At 31.4% G+C, this 23,047-nt stretch overlaps 1 protein-coding gene across 1 annotated transcript in view; it reads left to right on the top strand.

Moving 5' to 3' along the window:
* Nucleotides 1-2,424: 2,424 nt before the first annotated feature.
* The window catches only part of myo (growth/differentiation factor myoglianin), a 105,808-nt gene continuing 85,185 nt past the window's right edge, over nt 2,425-23,047 (top strand). Inside the window, exon 1 of the mRNA XM_072527164.1 lies at nt 2,425-3,246. Coding sequence (XP_072383265.1) covers nt 2,781-3,246 — 466 coding nt within the window. The 5' untranslated portion in view covers nt 2,425-2,780. The remainder of the gene's footprint in view (nt 3,247-23,047) is intronic.

Raw genomic sequence — 23,047 nt, 5'->3', positions numbered from 1 at the left:
AGATGAGATTGCTCAAAAATTTTTACTACAATCGGACCGCTTGAATTAAGTTGGATCAAGAGGTTTTAGCTAAAGTTTCTATTAAGCGTGATTTCAGAAAAAAAAAACGTCCAAACTAAGCAATGTCTTAAGAAGTTTTACTGGAGCTTCATCGATTACAATCATTAAACGATGGTTTGCTGAATTCAAAGTTGCAAAAAATATTTGACACTCGAAAGTCATCAAAAGCTACCGTTTTGACTATTATACATGAACATTTGGGTATGAGAAGCTGTTGTCCAAATGAGTGCCGCGTTTTCTCACACCAGAGCAAAAACAATAACGAATTCATAAATCTTGGCGCTGTTTGGACCTGTTTAATTGGAATAAGTCGAAGTTTTTGCATCGTTATGTCACAATGGATGAAACATGACTCTAACACTTCACTTCGGAATTAAATCGGTAGTCAACATCACTCGGAAAAAGCCGTCCAAAGCACACAACAAACCGGCAGAAAGATTATCGCCTCTTTCTTTTGGAACCCGCAAGGAATTATTTTCACTGATTATGGAAACATAAAAAAAATCAACAGCGACTACTGTATAAGTTTATCGACGCGTTTGAAGCCGAAATCGTCAGGAAAGAGTCGTCGTTTGTTGAAGCAAAAATTGCGCCAAGACAATGCACCGTATCATAAGTAGATGAAAACGATGACAAAAATGTATTACATAAATTAGGCTTTGAATTGCTTCCACACCATCCAATCTAGCCCACAGCCATTACTACCTGTTTCCTTTTAAATAAAAATGCTCAGTGGCAAGAGATGTCGCCCAGATGAGGAAGTAATCGCCGAAACTAAAGCCTATGTTGAAGGCATAGATAAATCGTTTTACAAGGTATCGAAAAATTAGAAAAGCGATACCAGAAACAAGTAAAATGTTAATCCAAAAAAGACTAACAAGAAAGACACTGACGGACAGATCAAGAAGTAACGACATCAGAAACACTTGCAGGATGTACAAAATAAATTAATGGGTGTAATATTAAAACTAAACATAGGATAATCACATTAACATTATCATCAAGAGCGTCCAGTGCTGGACATAGGTCTCCCTCAGCTCTTTCCATCTGTCTCTGTCTTGTGCCGCTTACATCCAGTTATTGCTAACACCCTTCAGGTCGCTAGTCCATCTAGTTGATCGGCGTCCTCTGCTCCGGATTGCATCTTGCCTTGGGCTCCTGCCCAATTCCATTTTAGCGACGCGATTTATTCGATGGCGTCTGTCGTGTTCATATTATTCTTTAGTCCGATCTCCAAAGAAGCTTGATGTAATTTTTTAAACATTATTACTACCTCATCCACACGATCGGCTGTAAGGACGATGTCATCTGCAAATCTCAAATGACTGAGCTGCTCTTGATTTTTATTGATACCATGATCTCGCTTACTTTTTACAAGTATGTACTAAAAGCGTCGTGAATAGCTTTGGAGAGACGGTGTCTCCTTGTCGTACTCCTAGCTGTATACAGAATTTATTTGTTTCTTGTTCAGATAGTCTTACGCTAGCTGTGGCTTTTTGGTAGATATATTTGATAATGTTAGTGTAGCGATGTTCTATTTGGCATTCTGTCAATGCTTTTAACATTTTCTGATCGCTAATGGTATCGAATGCTTTCTCGTAGTCGACAAATATTAGTGCCAAGGGTTGGTTGTATTCTGCAGACTTCTATATCAGGTTTTTTATCACTAGTAAGTGGTCGTTAGTGCTGTATCCCGATCTAAACCCAGGCTGATAGAAGTCTAATTTAGGTCCTCTATCATCTAGGCCGATAAAAGTCTAATTTACCATTGAGTCTTTTTTTGATAATTTTTGTGAAAAGTTTATATATGTGTGAAAGCAAACTGATAGGACAGTAGTTTTTTAGATCTTTTATATCTCCTTGCTTATGTAATTAAACACATAATTAGATTACACAGTCACATTAACAAAATAGCAGAAAATAGAATAATTAGAATGGCGCGATTTAAGTCCCCGATCAGAAGAAGGATATGTCGATCTAAAAAGAGATGGATCGACGATATTCCAACTTAATAACAGGAAATGTTACAATATGTCTAGATAGAAGTAGAAGAAGAAGAAGAAAAAAATTAATTGCAGATTTAAATTAATCAAATATTGCTATAATAAATATAATATACTATATTTTGTTTTTTCTCTTTAAATGTTTTATGAAATTTTAATAAATATACCTCTGTGGAGTTTATTCTAACCGTAAAATAATTTAAACCTGTGGCGCCCATTCTCGAAACATCCTGTAAACTAAAAAAGAATCGCATCGCCACTACTTTATCGAACTGGTAGCGCGCCAATAAAATGATCCTCACGCACTGAGCCACACATATATAGGGCCGTCTTATGTTTGAAACTCTAGTGCATGTTAAACACACATCTTACAAAGCCCAGAGAAGGTGCGCGGCTAGTCACCGGCGAAACACACATTTTCAAAATCCCCAATGACTGAAGAATCCTAGAGTGACAAATTTTAAACGAATTGTGATGCCCTTGTGATCTAATTTACGAAATTTCAAAAAGTCGAATGTGATTATTGTACTAAAGGCCCTTTTGGAAATTTTCAGTATTTTTTTAGAAGAAATGAGTGATACAAAAGTGAAATTGAAAGATGTGATATCGCGTTTTGGTTTTTGAACTCTTTTTCGAATTGTGATCAATTTTAAATCCGGACTTTTGTGATAAATTTCGACTTCTTTGTGATATATATCGACTGACTATTTTAACAAAATGTTACTAAACACAATTAAAATTAAATCGAACACTCTAGCCAATTTTAGAAAAATGTTCAACACAAGAACTATTTTAACATACTTCATTCTAGTGTTACTGGTACCATTCTCGATAACGGAAAAACACAATAGGCCAAATAGTATACAAAAACGGCGGAGTCCAGAACCTGACGAGCCAAGGCACACTTCGGGCTGCCATAGTTGTAGAATGAGAGAAGAGATCAAACAGAGAAACCTGATGGTCATCAAAGACGAAATCCTCAGGCGGATAGGTTTCGAGGAAGCGCCAAATATTACGGGAAAGGCTCTTCCTCAGGTTCCTTCCGAATATCTCATGAGGATAGAAGAGGAAAACGGCGGTATGCAGAGTGACCAGCCTCAATTTCGGAGCGGCTACACCGTGGTCGAAGAGGAAGATGACTATCATGTGAGGACGCAGCAGATCATAGCTTATGCACAACCATGTAAGTTTTTCACCGTTCAACACTATATTTCTATCATATTTATTAAGAAAAACAATCTCAAATTAACCTATTTAACTGAAAATAACATCGGTTTAATGCTTCATTCCTTTTAAAGTGATCTTCAACTTTGAACAAAAACTATAACATCTAAACTATAATCTGCTATAATTAGTTCAGTACTATCATTTTACCTATTCGTATATTTTAAAATCAGGACAGTGCATATTATTTATAAAACAATCAGGTATTCTGTGATACATGGTTTTATATGATATATTTTTCATATAATTCAGATACATAAATACAGATTTACTTTCTTGGAAAAGTAGTAATTTTGTCAATTTGTTGTTAATATTTTGTATCACATATTACCAAAACCATAAATTTAGACTGTCCAACTAACTGATAAGTGCGCTAAATTAGTTAAAAAAATAGTTTACCTATTTGTTGTCCTTAACCTCCCGTAAGTTCAAAGCTCGAGATATATTAATAACCTATATTTACCAATTAGTTTTAGAAACACGTTTGTCATTTTTGCATCAGTTATTTTTTGCAACTATCTAGAGATTATATTATTTGTATAAGAAAAACCTTAGAACAATTGCTAAGACAAGTATTATGACAAGTTTTCAGGGTAACATTTTCACTTAAAAAATTCACTGATGTAATGTGATTAGAATAGTAACATTAGAAATAAAATCAGACAAAAATTGATTGAAATGATCGGTTTTGATACGTACATCTAATGTATATATTAAACATTTTTTATAGAATTGTTTATATTCGTTTACCAGGATATATATTAATAAATCTTTAAAAATCATTAATTTTTGTTTTAACAATACCATCAAAAGTATAAAACTTTAAAATAGGTGGATGAAAAGTGATTCGATATTTATTCAATATTGATTTTTGATGTTTTTACCTCACATCGATTTACCGGCAATAAAATTATTTGTCAAATAAATTAAAAAAAGTACCTTTTCTATTCAGGGGCATGTTTACGATAACTGAATAACTGGCCAAAACGTCTGGTTTATATTCAAACAATTTTTTAGATTTCTTAAAAATTTTGGGCTATCTTTCGCATGGTCTTCTTTTTGATCATTAACGGCTATTTTTTTTTGTTAGAATTCATAATCTTGTAGCTTATGTTTGTGGATTTCTGCAAAAATTTTTTAAACTTTATTGAAATGCTTTGTTCGTTTTCGTATTTGTTCCCCCACTTAATATTAGTAGTGGATACCTACACAATTATTATTAGTATTATTTACATTAATTTATTATATTAAATAGTGCCATATAAATATTGTTTTTTATACCTTTTAAGTACTTTAATTATTAATATAGTTTAATATTGTTGAAATACTTTTGGTCAGGATGATTTTATGATCAGCTGTGATTGCATTAAATATTTCTTCTTCCTTGAAGTATGGGCAATGAAGCTGTATGTTTTACCGTCAGTAGAATAAAGAAAATTGGCGTTATCTCTTTTTTATTTCAAAATTTGTGTTAGTGTTGTAATTCCAATTTTCAAGCAGTTAATAGTAGCTGTGTTCTCATTGTTCGCATGATTATTCAAAAATGTTTTTTGTCTAGTTTGAGCCCATTTGACAGTTGATCTAGATCTTGTTTCCTCAGATTTATTGTACAGTAGTACTCAAATAAAAGCTGTTTTATTTCCTGAAGATTGGGTTGTTTCCAGTTCGATTTTATTTCTTGTACAGCTGGTAGCATGTATTTGCTTTAATTCCAAGCAAGTATTTACTAAATCTGTAATAAGTATAAGTAGTGTGTAATACGAAAAGCTTCTTTACAATAGTAACCTGTGGTATATCTATTGTGAGTTTTAGTGGGAGGGCAAAATATGGCTTGTAAGTAATTTATGTAACAATTTAGACCGTCGGATTTCAGTACGAAGCTCAACCACAATTTTATCCCTTATGCCGTTTTGTATACTGAACATTTCATATGAGATAAGAACAAAGAAAAGGAAATCTAGAGTTGAACCGGGTTTGTTTTTCTGAAAATCGAATTTTCCGCAACTTTATCAAGGTAAAATTTTTCGTTTTCACTCCCTGCCGCTATGCCTCCTTTTGTAGGTTCCTTATCTTGAAAACTAACAAATTTTCAAGTGGCATAAAGGAGAAAATCACGGATACTAACCTATTAACATTATATGTTTAGATCATAAGTAATCTTAGGGCACCAGTAGCCCTTATAGTAAATTGTTTAAAACAGAATTAATACTCCCCTATCGATTCGTAAAATGTTATAAAGAAGAAAATCGTCGTAGCACATGCAATTTTCTTTACAAAAGAAAATTCAATTTTTATGCAGATTTCCCTAGGAAATCCCACAGTTTTCACATATGTTTCTCTCCTTGATTTCATTTTCCAGTACTCTCAAAGGCATAAGAGATAAAATCGTGGATAAACTTTTATTGAAATCCTATGGCCTAATATAATTTCAGCAGATAGGTGTTTGATTCTTGTAAAGTTTGTAGTTGATTTAAATCACTTTGCTAGCTAATACCTAGTCATTAAACGGATTTTACAATGAGAGTTTGCAGTTATTTTTAGTCATAGAGGAAGTTAATACATGACAAAATTATAAAACTTCATTCTTTACATAAGAAGTCTACAATTTTTTTGTGTTTTGAAACAAGAAAAACCAGGACGGCTATCTTGAAAGATTTAAAAATTTATCGGAAATTAAAATTCAATAGCAACATTAATATATTTGTGAACATTATAATATGTATTTTTGATCAATTTTAACTACATTTCAGGTGTACCTTTGTATTACTCTAAATTAATATTACTTCGGTAGAGAAGATAATTTTTGAGTTCTCTATCTTCTTCTATACGATCTTCATTAAGTCTTTGATTATAAAACTATAGGTCGAAGTAACTGTTCTTAAAAACACTCGCAGAGCTCTTACCAGTTTTTGAACCACAATATTTGATCTTGCTGTATTTTGTCTTGCAATTGTTGTTTTTCTCTACTGCATTCAGTGTTTTTATGTATTAGAACAAGCACACTTGCTCATATTTGACTATTGTTGGGTTATGTACTGTTTGGGTTTTCTTCAGTGTATTTTATTCGCTTTCTTACGATTATATCGAACTTCTGATACCTGGTTCTGTATTATTTAGCTCTTAACCTCATTATATTTAAGAATAAAATTACTAGACATTTTATCTACTTTTTGAAACGTTGTTTTGAATTGTTAATGTATCTTTAATCAACAAACATTTACTATAAAACATTTTGGTTATTACAAATGTTGCTGAACAGAAAAATACAGCTATAAATATGTGTTATTGTAACTGTAGAATCTGTGGAAGCAAACTTTTAATATTTTTCGCGCAAAATAGTAAATTCTTCTGAGAAACAAGTTGCCAAAACTTAAAGGAAATAAAGCAACTTTGTTAAATTGTAGTTATTTTTTCTCATATAGCCAGTATACATCTGTTTTCCAAAGAGATGTTCTTTATGACCACCGACTACTTGAATGCAATGTATTAGAGGCTTGAATCATTCTTTTCTTACGTTGTTTCAAATCAATCAAAAATCAGTTACTAGAACTTGAATTTAAAAATAAAAGCAGTAAAAAGCTGCCCAAATAAAATGTTCCCAAACCACCAGTTGCATAATAGGAACCAATTTCCTTGGTCACTTTGTAGTTTGGTTATCAAACCAATGGTTTTTTATGTTTGAGGTCTGATGAAATGGGCCCAAAACTACGTCAATGTAACGCGTAAGTTATTACTGGTTATCCAGAATCAAGCAGTGCAGCTTTCACTTCATCCAGGTGTTGTGAGGATTTTGCTCTTGAAGGATGTTATCGAGTTCTATATGGCAGTGTATGCTGGAGTAACAAATCTAAAAGTCGCAAAATGTTCCCAAATCACCAGTTGCATGATAGGAAATAATTTCCTTGGTCACTTTGTAGTTTGGATATCAAAAAAAATATTTTTAAGTTTGTGGTCTAATGAAATGGGCCCAAAGTACGTCATTGTAATACGTAAATTGTTATTGTTTATCGAGAATTAAGCAGTGCCGCTTTCACTTCATACAGGTATTAAGAGAATTATGCTCTTGAAGAATGTTATCGAGCCCTAGGTGGTATTGTATGCTGGGGTAACAAATCTAAAAGTTGCAAGCATTGCCGCTTTTTGCATGGTTTTAAAAAAGTATTCACCGAGACCTATATGTTTGATATTTGATAGGATTCTGTACGTATTGACTATATGTAGGTACTGCATATAGTACTAGTAGTTGGTTGAATTGTAAGTAATGTTTGGACACTTTTGATTCTGTGGTTTATTGTCACCTAATTTAGATTTCAATATCACTATTTCCAATTATTTTTTCGTTGTATCTGATACGATGATTGTCAAGGATACTATCAGGGACATATTCCCAATACGAAAAATGCATCTAGTTTTAGTTTAGTGACCAGTTTCTGATGCATTATATTGCCTACCACGCCATTACCTTTTTTATATTCAAGTACAGTAAATCTCTGGTAGTCTCTGGGATGATGTTAAATGCTTTTATGGGCTTGTTATCCATTTCGGCATTTGTCATTAACATTTGGGATTTTTGATTATATATTCCAGTTAGTTTCCGTTGGAACCACCTAATCCTGAATTTCTAGTAGTAAACGATCCTCATATATTCAATCCAGCGTCCATAGTTCGACGCTGTATTATCGATATAGTCATGGCTCATTTCATTGTGATGATGATGGCTCATGAAGTGGTTTCTTTATCTAGATGCAAATGTTTCTGCTTAGCAACTTAACTAGAAATTAACAACTTTTTTTAATATTTTTTGCGAATACCAATAATTTATCTTTATTTTAGACACCGTGCTGAATTTTTTGTTTTTATGACATAACGAATATGTTGTTTATGAAGATTTTTTGCAATTGCTTATATCAATATGACAAAGTTTGCTTTAAATATTGATTGAACGCGTTAAATATGTTTAATGCTTTTAAATTGCAACAAAAACTACTAACAAATAAGTATAAATGCATAACAATATAAAAGTAAAACACCGAAATAATATTTTTAAATATTTAAAATGTGCTCAATAATTTTTCTCTACAACTAGTATCCGTCGAAATATCCGTTTGAGGAACCTACGTGCCTAAAAAGTGGTTAATCAACATGTTGCAATCAGTGGTACAAAAAATACTCAACCCTTTTGGGTTCAATAACCAGAAGTGGCAGTTACCTGTCTAAAAAAACACCCCAGTTGAAGATATATATGCACATCACCATTTTTTACCTTGTTTTTTTGGTAGAGGTTCCGTTAAATACTTCTAATGAATTCATTGCCTTAAAAGGAAAAAGTATCCCTGATGTATGGTGAAAAGGTAATGTCGATGACTTTAATAATTAGTAAATAGTATAAAACTTTTTTGGATGTAGTTTTGTATGGTATAAAATAGTGGTTTCCAGAATTTTAAAATTTTAGATTTAAAACTGAATTTAAAATTTTTTGAATTTTAAATTCAGTTTTTCTCTAATTTTGGTATATACAGTGTAGGTAAAACTTTATGGTCGGTATGGTAAAATTTAACAGGATATCTATTATGGATATATTAACGATCTGAGATCTCTGGTTCCGATCCTAAGAAACTAGAGGTGGGTCGTTGACATTTTTATCGGAACCGTTTTTCGTAAACTGTAACTAGTTGATTGTTTATCAGTAGTTTCAAATAAACTAGTACACAAAAAACATATTGGCTATTATATTGAAAGAAACTAACGAAGGATATATTTATTATAACTTAAAAAATAAATTAAACAATACAAATAGTACTTACATTTACATGACACATTATTAAATCGCGAATCGTCTAAATTGACATTTAAAAACATACGTTTTTCCACTTTTCTTGTTGTTTCTCCTTTTGTTTAAAATTAAACCAGATTTTGAACATGTGTTCACAATGAACAGGTTTTGTTACAATACTACAATATTTTATGAATATAGTGGTTAAGTTAGGATATACATGGCGATGGTTTTTCCACCACTGTAATGGACAGTTCCAATCACCGTTCGAAATTTTTTGTGGGTAATATCATCAGACAAATACATGTCGACTTCTTTTATATCTCTGGATACAGGTGTATGTTTAGATGAGTCATATCTAATAAATTCATCAAAAATACACCATGGACTTAAGTCATCTTTATCAGTTGCTTTTTCTTGTACTGGTTGATTTTCACTAGTACAATCTTCTTTTTCTTTTTTTATAGAAGTAACGAGCTTCTTAACTCTTTCTATTGTTTTTTATAACTAGGTATTCTGATTAATAAACGAGTTTCGATTTACGATTGATCTGCATTTTCGATTTCAAATCTTTATTGATAGTTTGTCAAAGGATTTATTTATTATAAATATTCAATTATGAATTATTTTTCTTAGTCAAAATTATTGACCTAGTATAAGAATAATATTTTATTTTCAAAAAATGCTCATTTGTAGAAGATGCAGCTTTTATGGTCCACTTTCTGAATATTGCAATGATTGAAACTTCTCCTGACGCATTTCTGCCCGTTTCGACTACTTCTACTACTACAAGTACTGACATACTGCCACCGCGACCCAAGCGTCAAAAGGTGATGGATACTTCCATTAATAAAAATATTAGTTTAGAACAAAAGAAACAAATAGATATGGATTTATTAAACCTATGCAAAGACTCGTTTCATCCATTTTCCATAGTTGAAGAACGAGCTTTTAAAAAGTTTGCAGGGTGGATTCCTGGATATAAACCACCAACAAGAAAAACTTGTTCATTACGTCAGGCTCATTACTTCAGGAATGTTATACCAAAACTAAGCAAATTATTAGATCACAAGTTGTTAAAGAAGTAGAAAATATCTGTATTACTACTGACCTTTGGACATATGGAGTAACTGAGTTACATCGCATTAACAGGACAATATTTAACCGAAAATTTAGAATTTAAAACGATTTTATTAGGCTGCTGCCATTTTTTTGGAAACTATAATTCAGAAAAGATTGCTTTTGAAATTAGTGAAATTATTTCACTAATTTCAAATTTCAGTTTCTAAAAAAACACATTTCAAAAAAAGTACCTTATCTTTTGAAAGGCTTTTAAAGTATCAATTACAACATAATAAAGTTCCCAAACGGCCAATCCAACCGAGTTAGAAGAGGCAATCCGTTCCACTTTTGTATTAGTTAATACAGACTTAGACTTGGACCAAATCTAAATAATGAAGACTGAATTATTTGTTTTCAATTTTCCCAAATTTTACGGCCTTAAGAAATAACAAGTACAATGAGTGGCCAAAAATACTTGAAGGGTAGTTCAGTGATTGTTATGGTACGCTGCCTTCAAGAATCTTGCAATAAAATTTTAGCAAACGGTAACCTTACATCCATAGTATCCGACGTAGTACAATTACTAATATCGGGTTTAGCAAAAAGTATTGTAAATGTGAACACATGTTCAAAATCTGGTTTTAATTATAAATAAAAGAAGAACATTTTAAATGTCAATTTAGACGAATAACATGTAATGTAAATTTAAGTACGATTTACTATTTGTATTGTTTAGTTTATTTTTTAAGTTATAATAAATATATCCTTGATTAGTTTCTTTCACTTCAATAAATATACACATAAACGATAATAGCCATTATGTTTGTTTATGTAGGTACTCTCTTAGTTGAAACTACTGTTAAACAATCATAGTTATTGTTTACGAAAATCGGTTTAATCGGTTAAGAGCGTAGGCGCAAAATTTCAGGCCAATGCTTTTTAAATGTATTCATTTTTTTCGAATCCTGAGAAAACTAACAAATATTTTTGAAAAATTTAAACGCAGAATGAAAGGTGACATTATTGCCGAGGGCCGAAATAAACAAAAAGTTTTTTTGAATTAGATACTTAAAATTCAAAATCACACAAATTTTTCAAAAATATTTATTAGTTTTCTCAGGATTCGAAAAAAAAAGAATGCCCACCTCTACTCGTTCGTTACCTGTGTTCTACTTTGATTCGGTGCTTTGACTACGCGACATGAGACGTTTCCAAATAATTTCGTATGAAGGTTTTTTATTGTGGTTTGATATTTCAATTTATTATTTTTATTGCGAATAAGGCACAACGTGACTTTAAAATAAGCTTATTTTGATGTTTAGATTTCCAATTCGGAAATCGTACTTAAAATACGAAACATTAAACGATTTCCGAAGTGGAAATCAAAATGTTAAATTAAACTTATTGAAAAGAAAAATTGTGGCAAATTTAAAATAAAAAACAGTAAGCTGCCATTTAAATCAATTCGCCCAAATTTGATTATCTTAGAATGTTGTTAAAATGCTAAAAAGACAACAGGTCAAATAAAACCAATAAGTTTGGCAATGTTGAACTTCTCCTCTTTTCTTAGTTCCACCAATGCTATTTCGACGATATAATGGGCTGACCTAATATACCTCTCTCTTTTTAAATTGGTGTTTCTCACTCCATCTCACGTAACATACATACCGACCATAAAGTTTTACCTACACTGTATTTGTATATATATATATATATATATATATATATATATATATATATATATATATATATATTTATATATACATAAACTTATTTTAAACTTCAAATGTGGTTTATTCCCATAAAAATAGTAATACGAGTATATATTGTATATACGCTTTCTGAGGTTTTCCGGGTGTGTCTCCGCGTTGAATAATTTTAGTTTTGATAAAAACCATTGTTTTGACGACATTCAAGATATGAGACAAAGATATCAGATTTCAGCTAAAAACTTTGTGCTACTTTGATGAATTGAAACACCAAATATATGGTAAATGAAGCACAATTCGTAAAACTTTCCGTGTAAGAATCGGTATAAATAAAGTGTTACAACGTTAATTCCATATCCATACGTCTTCAGACACTTGGTCTGATCCAAACTTATACAGGGAGCAGAGAGTGAATGTATCCTGCTATTTCCCACTTCAAGTGGTAGCTCCAAAAAGTGCCCCACTACCACTTGAAGTGAAAATAGCATTACAAATTCGCGCTCTGTTTGTATCAGGATAAGTGCCTGAAGACGCAGGGATGTAGAAATAACGTTATAATACCATGGCGATCAAAAAAAATAAAGTTATATTGATTTTATGGTACAACTCTTTCGGATATATCGAAGCCAGGGCCGTCATCACCACGGCGAGATCGCCTTGTCTTATGAGATATTGTAAAATTTCTTGCCACATAGCATCATTATGTTCTGTATATAAATATATATATATATATATATATATATATATATATATATATATATATATATATATATATATATATATATATACTCATAAAATGTCTGTGTTATCTTTTTAGATTATCTTCATTTTTGACCCACCAAAGATACCGAAGCATGTGTCTAAGCTGCCAATGATTAGCTTGCCATAATAATTACCAAATCCCGATGCATTATCAATAAAGAATAAAGCAGATTAGCTAGACCCACTGGCGTCTGATATGTTCAAACTTTCTTCTGTTGTTACCTACATTTGCTTAACACCAAATCCTTGTTAATGGTTTTTTTTATTTGATAAAAATATTAAAGCAATTTTAATTAATGTTGCGACCCTCTTGAAGGTCGAGCACTTTAGTGATATATATGTGATTATTATAAAAATAGATTTTTCCAATTGCATATTTAATCTCTTAACGACTAATTAAAAGTGAAATTTTTTTAATTACATTTTGTACATCTGAACAAATGGACGGACAAAACATACCGGAATAATGGTAATGATAATGCAGCATACCTATTTATAGGAAGGCAATAAAATATTGCAAAATAATCAATATAAATAGTAGCAGTTTCTCTTGGTAGATTAGCTGTCAATAATATAATTCAATTGTTATCTTTTTTTGTATCGTTTTCCTCCATACTTGAATTAGCTCGACGAATATTAACAGTGTTGACTGGACCGTCACTGAAACTTGTAAAAATTTTGAAATTCGGTACTGATCTGTTGATGATATGAGAAAAAGTGCAAAACTTTAAATATAAAGGACTATTCAAATCTGAAAAAAATCTGTTAGATAAATTAATTGATAATTAATTATAATATATATCAGTTAACTAAAACGGACTTATACAGGGTGCAGCATTATTCCTATGAAGTAAAATTAATCATTTGTCGTAAAAGAAACAATAAAAAAAATTTTTGGATAAAAGTTGGATCATAGATAAAACCATACTTTGAAAATACCCATATTGACGTGGTGGAACACCCCGTTTAATTTTCACATTCTTAGACTTTTCTCGATGGCCTCGTTTTGGAATGTTATGCGGCATTTACAATATAGATAATTACGTTTTTTTAATTATTTTCGTAACAACATTGACACATTCTAGAATTGTAGATTTGACATCAAAAATCTATTTATGTTCAAACCATTTTTAAAATAGTCTACTGTGGTCTAAAATTATTATCATAAAGAAATATTTGATTTTGGTATACAGAATTGGTTGAAAATTGGAATGAGTATTTTTTTAGTTTTCTTAAATAGAAAACCTTTCTCTTAACGCATGAAACTTTATTTTGTTGTACCTTATTATTTCTAGAGCAACTCCTATACCTAAGTGCTTTAAAATTTTCAAGTTAGTTATGATTCTTTAAGCCAAATATTAAAACGATAATCAAGTAAAATTTTATTAGGTTGGCAGTGACAATATTCAATCAAAAATAATTTTTCGACATATTCAGACTAATTCTTACTTTTTTAATATTGGATAACATATCAAAATTCCTAAGTAGTTAAGATTGGTGTGCAAAATATTAATAGAATCAAAAATTAGCTAAGACTTTGACAATTAGACTGTGACATTTTATTAACATTTTACCATTTTATTAACAAATCAAAATAAAGTGGAGTGGCGTTTAGTATACAAATTAAATTTAATGTAGAACAATGTATTTACTTAACAAAAATAATACAATAATAGAAAATTATTGAATTTATAATATATGTTTAAAATGGCCTCCGTCCATGTCAATATATAATTGCAAACGATCTTCAAAAGACCGACTTACACTATTTAATACACTTCTGTTTAATCTCATACAATATTTTCCAGTTCTCTTCTTCATATCTTTTTTAGTTGCAGCCGATGTTTTATATACCTTACTGTTTATATAGCACCAGAAAAAAGTCGGAAAATTGAATTTTGTGCATAAGAAAAATGCATTTTCAAAGTGCATAGAAAATGAAAAATTTGCAACTAAAAAAATATCGACAGGAATGAGTTTAATTTTGTTACTCGGGGATTGTCGAGGTCGCTAAAAACGAATATGATAACGTCGATGTTCCTTCAGCTACCTGGTGCCCAGGGTGGACCTCGTCTCCTGGAGTGTATTAATTCTAAATCAGTCGATAGTTATAACTCGTGGGTTTTCGATGTTGTTGAATACATATATGATAACGATGATGATCCCTCTGAGAATGAACCTCGTCTCCTTGCCTATTTTGCTATCTCTTATATATTTCGGTCTAAAAATATCCATCGAAATACAAAGATGAGAATCTATAAAAACTTAATTCGACCAATAATATGCTATAACAGTGAAGCATGGGTCCTGAGAGAAAAATCCAAAAGCAAACTTGACAAATTCGAAAGGAAAGTACTAAAGAGAATACTAGGACCTGTGAGGGAAAACGAAAATCTTCAGAAGTCGATACAACAACGAGCTTTATCAACTTTATAAGGAAGCAATACTGTCAGACTTCATTAGAATACAAAGATTGCAATGGGCCGGACATGTGATAAGAATGGGAGAGGATAGGCTACCAAAAAGAGTACTGCATGCTAGAATGCAGGGAAAACGACCGGTTGGAAAGCCAAGAAAGCGCTGGGTAGACTCAGTAAATAGCGACGCACAAGCCCTTTTAGGAGTCCTTGTATGGAGCAGATCAGCCATAGACAAGCAAGGGTGGAGACAAAAAATAAACGACGCCAAGGCTTAATTTGTGCTGTAGTACCGTAGAAAAAGAAAATGATCCTCGAGCAACCTGAAGCCTAGTGTGGACCTCGTCTTCTGGTTTTTTACGGTATTTTTATATAAAACGTTTTTGGGGTTGCTGAACACGAATATTATGTCGGCGCTGATCTCCAAGGTATCTGGTGCTCCACGTGGACCTCACCTGGAGAAGTTTTTTGTTAATTTGTTGTTTAAGATTTTTAAGAAAGTGTGGTATCATATAAGGGTTAAAATATGATTTGTTGAATATAATTACAAAGAATTTGTTTTACTAAGTAAAAATTCACATGTGATGATTGACAAATAATCGTATTTTTTAAATTTATTTCTTCTTCATATTCTTGCATATTAGATTATTGATATTCTTTCTAGTTCTTCATATTCGAGCAATTTTCCAGCAAAATAATTTTTACTTGCCAAATTGCAAACTAAGCCACTTTTTCTACATCCACATATTTATAATTTGAAATGGAGCGGGGAGAAAATAAATGCACGTTAACTGTGTAACTTATAGGATATCTGTGGACCAGTACGTATGAGAGAATAAATATAGGAGCCCATATGAAAGTAAGAGCTGCTACAGAAGAGATTATAATATGTATAACCTGGCACTTTATAAGTGCTTAAAAGCGCCAAATTGAAAATATAATGTTTTGGATATTCTATAAGTTTTATATAAAGTTGCATGAGGTATTCTGAGGTCAGTTATCAAAGAAATATTCGTGTTCAGCGACCCCGAAAACGCCCGAGTCATGACTGTCGACTGTTTAAAATGAAATTAACATACTCCAGTAGACCCGAGTAACAAAATTGAACTCTTTTCTTAAATATTTTCTGAGTTGCAAATTATTTATTCTCTAATACATTTTTCTTATGCACAAAATGCAATTTTCATTTTACCATTTTGAATTTTGTTTACAATCTTTCTTGACACAAGCCCGAATCGAATGCAAAAAGTTTCTCAGCAATTCATCTTGCTGCGGAAAATCATTAGTTTTAGTGCTTCATTGTCTCGTCTAGTAGCTTACAATAAATTGCTTTATTTAACAAGTACTTTTTATGGAGAATGTCAGTTATATGTATCTTGTAGAATTAAAGCTATTATGACTATGACTTATAGTATCTTGATTATTTTAACGATCCTGCATATATAATTATTACAAAACCTTATGACCGACACTTCAATGATTTGCTAAAAAATTAAACTACATCAAAAGTATATCTTATCATAAATGGATTAGATATACTTTAATGTAATTAATGTAGTTAATGTAATTAATGTACCAGTATTATATAACTGTTTTTTTTTGGTTCAATGATTTAATAGCCATTTAGATTCAATCAATAAGAATATATTTTCATATATCTCTATTGTTGTTATAATTATGACGAAAGGAGGAAATACGTACATTGATATGACCAAACCTATCAGTTTTTTTCGTTCTTGACAAACCATAGATATTCTTTATTTTAATAAAACCATACAATATATTTTTTAAATATGCTTCTCATTATTCTGAAGCTATTTTCTTGTGGCGTTTTAAATTAATTACTATTTAACTGGGAATAAGCCACAATTAAAGGTTAAAATACGTTTATTGACGTTTCAATTTCCACTTCGGAAATCGTTCTCAAAATACAAACATTAGTAAATTAAACAAATTTTGTTTTTGTTACTTAGTGAAAAATTCTTCTAATAATTTAATTTTATCTGACTCATCTATATTGACAATTCAGACATACATTATACATTTTAAAGTAGACGACTTTAAAATGATATTGCCAATATTGTTGAGTTGCGTTCCTGGGACGACTTTACTTATAAGATAGTTCATTCGATTACATGAAATCAACTTTAACTTGAGAATATCCGTCAGAAAAGATCATAACATGTAATTCGTCTTTAAAAAGACAAATACATGTCATGATGACAGTAAAATTCTCCTGTTAGTGATTCCATAGTAAATTATGAGGGAAAAACCAGGAAAAAAACCTCATAATACTATCCCGACATGGTAAGTATTTGATCTTGCATTTATTTTACCTTCAATAAATACCAAATTCCGATTTTATATGTTTGTTATTTAAAAAATATAAATGATGCATTCTCTATATGTTACTGACTTACCAATACTGGTATTTTCTTTTTAATAACTTCCTCTTTCAATATGGGTAACCAGATCCTACTACATTCTGCCGAGGAATTCGCGACACAATTGGTCTCATTTAGCATAATTAGAGCCGCTTCTTTGATTTTTCTCTTTTTACCATCCGTTTCTTTTAGGACTATATTTGAATCATTCCATTGAACTTGTTATTCTCAAGTTAAAGTTGATTTCATGTAATCGAATGAACTATCTTATAAGTAAAGTCGTCCCAGGAACGCAACTCAACAATATTGGCAATATCATTTTAAAGTCGTCTACTTTAAAATGTATAATGTATGTCTGAATTGTCAATATAGATGAGTCAGATAAAATTAAATTATTAGAAGAATTTTTCACTAAGTAACAAAAACAAAATTTGTTTAATTTACTAATGTTTGTATTTTGAGAACGATTTCCGAAGTGGAAATTGAAACGTCAATAAACGTATTTTAACCTTTAATTGTGGCTTATTCCCAGTTAAAGAGTAATTAATGCTTATCATTAGATTTCAAGTAAAAATTGAAAAATCATAATAAACTCTTGGGTCACTTGATCTATCTATGGAATCAGCGAAAGAACATTCGTCTTTAGATATAGTCTTCCGGTACACCCGTATGTTATCTATTTTGATATTACCACATTACTTGTATCCAAATGAAATGTCATTTCCTTGATTGTTTCGTGGTAGGAAAAAAGAATCGTTTGAACACTTTGAATTGCAACGACTTGTTGGGTTCTCTTTTCTTATGAACCGCTGAAGTGGTAGCTCCGTGAATACGCTGATAACTTTTTTTGCTTTAATTTGAAACAGCGTAACCATGCCATGCTACCTAAAGTTAAATGTAAACCTTTTATAAATGATAATTAAACCACACTATCAGCGATTTTAGATACTGTTTGTCCTCCATGTTAGAACATATACTGTTTTTTTTTACATTTTTTACATAGGTACTTTATGTCTTTGCTTCTTTTATAAAAACTAACTTAGTTCTGTTTTATTCTTAAAAAAAAACATTGAACTTGTAATTCTATTTTTATTGAGTTGAACTTGCTTCAATTCCTTGATATTGATAGCTACAACCTGCTGTAAGTTAGAATAGAATAAAAATAATTATGTTTTATTGTCACTGAAAATTGTACAATTTTATGGACAAAGCTTACCAAAAGTAAAAAAAAATAACAATAACAAATGAAATTTACTAAAATTACAAAAATCGTCAATATCACAAAGTAAAAAATATACAATCCATTGCAAAATAACTAAATTGCAAACTGCATAAATTACGAATAAGTTTTAGTTGCTGCATGTTATACCCAAATATATATAAAAATACTTTAGTGGCTTGTACCTAAACGTACTGTAATTTCTTAGTTATTCGTTAAGAAATTCTTGCACTAAATAAATATGGTCTTTCAGATAAATAGGCTTTTGTCGATATAAGGATCTTAAGAAAAGAAGTTGTAGATTTAAGTTGCAAAGGGAGATGGTTGTACAATTTCTTGCCGAATGTAATATAGATTTCTTTACTAACTCAGTAGACGGTAAATACCCATCAACGGTTAAATTTCCAGTGGAGAAGTCATGATTAGATTTTGCTGGAAAAACATGTAGGTGTTTACGAATTAAACAGTTTTTAGAATATATGAAGAGAGAAGAGTTAAAATCCCGTGATTTTTGAAGTAGCTTCTGCAATATGTTATTCTACTGAAGCCAAAAAATACCGTATTGCTCTTTTTCGTAATTAGATTAGAGGCTAGTTTCTTACTTAACAAAGAGATATGAAGGGACCATTTAAAAATATATAAAATACCAAGAAATTTTAAAGAATCAACGATACTGATCTGGCTGGTATTAAGAACCAAGGGTTGAAGAGCTCCTTTATAGGATAATGCTACTGTCTTATACACGTTAAAAGAGAGCAAATTAGAGTCGGACTAGATTTTTATTTTAAGTAGATCAGAAGTTATAATTGCATAAAGAGTTGCAATATTAGAGTTCCTCTAGGTAATACTGGTATCATTAGCAAAAAGGAAAAATGTTCCATCGAATTTTAAGTTGGTGATGTCATTTATAAAGATAAGGAAAAGTAGAGGATCTAACACTGAACCTTGTGGTACTCCACATATAATGCTTTTGTGACTAGAATCAGTATCATTTGCTCTAACTTTTTTTTTGAACCTATTCTCTATCCTTCCATTGTTGGATGTAGGTCTCCCCCAGTTCTCTCCATCTTTCCCTATCTTGAGCTGTTCTCTGCCATGTGGGACCTCCTTGTTTCCTGATGTCATCTTTCCACCTCATCTGTGGTCTGCCTCTTGATCTCTTTGCATTGTATGGACGCCACTTTCCGATGGCATTGTTCCATCGTCCGTCTTGGAGACGTTCATTGTGTCCAGCCCATTTCCATTTCAGTTTTGCTGCTTGTTCTATCGCGTCTATTATCTTTGTTCTGGTTCTGATCTACTGGTTACGTTTTCTATCTTTAAGTGATATACCGACCATTTGTCTCTCCATCGTTCTTTGTGCCTTCCTTATCCTATCCAAATTGGCCTGTGTAAATGTCCATGTCTGTGCTCCGTAGGTGAGCACCGGTATTATACAGGAGTTATATACCTTGCTTCGTAAGTATAGAGGGATTGTTTGATTTTTTAGAACGTAAGAAAGTTTGCCGAACGCTGCCCATCCCATTCTTACTCGTCTCGATATTTCGGCTGTTTGATTTTCTCTGTTAGCTCTGATTGCTTGTCCTAGATAGATATACTCATTTACCTGTTCTATTTTTTCTACTAGCATTTTAATTGCCTCTTGGTCTTCCGTGTTTGTCATTACTTTTGTTTTGTTGAAGTTGATTTTTAGGCCTTTTTGCAGTGATTTTTCATTCAGCATTAATTCTAGTTCTTGTCGTTCCGAAATCAGGAGTATATCATCCGCATATCTAAGGTGATTTAGGTACTTTCCGTTAATACATATTCCTCTGTTTTCCCAATCTGTTGATTTTATTATATCTTCGAGGGTCAAGGTAAACAGTTTAGGTGAAATTATATCGCCTTGTCGGACTCCTCGTTTAACTTTTATATTATCCGTTATTAATTTGTCGTCCAGAATTGCGGTCATGATTGCGTTTTGGTAAATATCATGTATCAATTGTCGGTATCTTGAATCTATGCTACTATTGACTAGAGCTTCTTCCACCGCCCAGTATTCAATGCTGTCGAAACCCTTTTCATAATCTACGAATGCTAAGTACAGCGGAAGGTTGTATTCATTGGTTTTCTCAATTAAGATTTTAAGCGCATGTAGATGGTCGATTGTGCTGTATCCTTTCCTGAATCCGGCCTGTTCCACTGGTTGGTAGTTATCAAGTTTATAGGTTAGTCGGTTGTTTATTATTCTTGTGAAGGTTTTATATAGTTGTAACAGAAGGGAAATAGGACGGTAGTTGTTTAGGTCTGTTCGGTCTCCTTTCTTATGTATTAAGATTGTGTTGGCATTTCTCCATTGTTTAGGTATTTTACCTTCAAACACACATTTGTTGAACAGTATTTTTAGCATTTTTTTTATCGTGTCTCCTCCTTCTTTTACCAGTTCCACCAGTATTTTGTCCTCACCAGCCGCTTTATTTCTTTTCATGTCGTTTATGGATTTTTCGATTTTATCTTTAGTTATTTCTGGTAATACCTCTGAGCCAACATTTTGTATTTTCCTCGAGAGATTCTGTTTAGATGATAGTGGTGGGTCATTTTTAGAACTGTATAGGTCTTTGTAATATCTTTGTGTGATTTTTACTATTTCTCCTAGTTGCTCTAACTAGTTGTTTCCTATTCCTCAAGTAAGATTGGAACCAATTCAAAGAAATACGTCGAATTCCGTTATTTTTGTAATTTTCTCTATGTTTGTAGTCTCATTGATTTACTTTTAGTGAAGTTACATGGTACTTTTGTTTTTGTTTTTCAAATTTTGGGACCGATAACTCTCCCACAGGTATCCTTGTGAACTACTATTATATATAGGTATATTGACTTTTTCCGCTTTTGATATTTTAGATTTACAACCAACAAAAGAATATAAATCACTTTTATTTATGGATTGGATGATAATAGAAGTCTTTTTTTTTCTCTCGAATAAACATATATATAGATGGTGCCAATAAACTTTTAAAACAATGAAACGATTTCAAGTATTTGGAAGCTCCACGTGTTATTACTAAACAGGCACGATTATTATGCGAATTTCTAATTTATTTTAGTGCAAAAAACCGTTTTTTATATGCTCTTAAATTCGTCAATTCAGTAGCGTAGAATAAAAGCATGATGATTTTTTTTTATTTGATATTTATGATACTTTATGTATACATGAGTATCACTTTTGGAGCTTTTTTAATTATAATGGACTTATAATATAGTAACACTACAATAAATAAAGCAAAAATGCATTATAATTAAATTAAATACAATACAAAATCCTGAACAATCAATTTAACGTTCCATATTCCATTATTACTATACCAGCGACAACAATATAATATATGCAGTATTGCAATAAATAAAATATAAATAATACTGCACACCAATAAAATATAGGTATCCCAGGTGCCTTGAAGAACATTATCTTCACGATGTTTGAATTATTTCCGAATTACAAGTTTATCATTTTTCATCACTTTGAAATTAATTTTGGAAGATGCATTTTCCTTGTTCAATAATGCAATTTTTATTCCCACATCATCATTTTTGTTCACAAAATTTTCTGACAATCTTACGATTCGAATGAAACAAGTTTCGTTGAGATCCATCCGACTTCAAAAATTTGGTAGGTTTCAGGCTTTTAGTGCTTCATTGCCTCATCTATAGGTTTAAGCACTCTTCCATGAGTTCAGCATGCAAGATCATGCTGTCATATTTAGCTGTAATCGCTACAACTAGACCATCTTCATTTAAAAGACTACGATTCATAATCGCTACAACTAGACCAATTTTAAAAAAATGTCACACTTTATTTTGTCAATTAATTGTAATGTACAGCTGATTAAAAAAAAACTGATACGACTCTTTAAGCATATTTTGTAGAAAATTGAGCAGTGTATTTTAAAGAATAAATACTTATTATTTACATACCGTCACTTTTACTGCCAAATTTTAAAATTTGTCAAATAAATTATTCTGTTAAACCTCAAAAAATGGCTTCGCATGCTACCAAAGAACTAAAAGCAAGAATTGTAACGAAATTAGAAGATAGTTGGTGACTATTTACCATAGCAAACCATTTTTATGTAAGCAGAACAACAGTTTTATTAATAATAAATAATAATTAATAATAATAACAACAGTATTAATAAAATATGGGGAAAACAAGAAACTCTCTTTAAGAAAGCAAGGTTCTAGAAGACCAAAAATATCTACCGCTTATGAAGATCGTACGCTTTTGGGAGATATTAGAAGAGAATCCTTTTGAAGATGCGAAAACTGCAAGAATTATGTTACAGTTTCCGGGAAGAAAGACAACAACTTGGCGCAGAAGTAAAGCATTACCAAACTGCAGCAAAAAACAAGCTTACACACCACAACAGAAGCAATCAAGACTTATATTTGCTTTAAACC

The sequence above is a fragment of the Diabrotica undecimpunctata genome, chromosome 3, assembly GCF_040954645.1.
Source record: "Diabrotica undecimpunctata isolate CICGRU chromosome 3, icDiaUnde3, whole genome shotgun sequence".
Lineage (NCBI taxonomy): Eukaryota > Metazoa > Arthropoda > Insecta > Coleoptera > Chrysomelidae > Diabrotica > Diabrotica undecimpunctata.
Note: the sequence above shows the minus strand (reverse complement) of the source record. Positions and strands in the feature narration are given on the sequence as shown.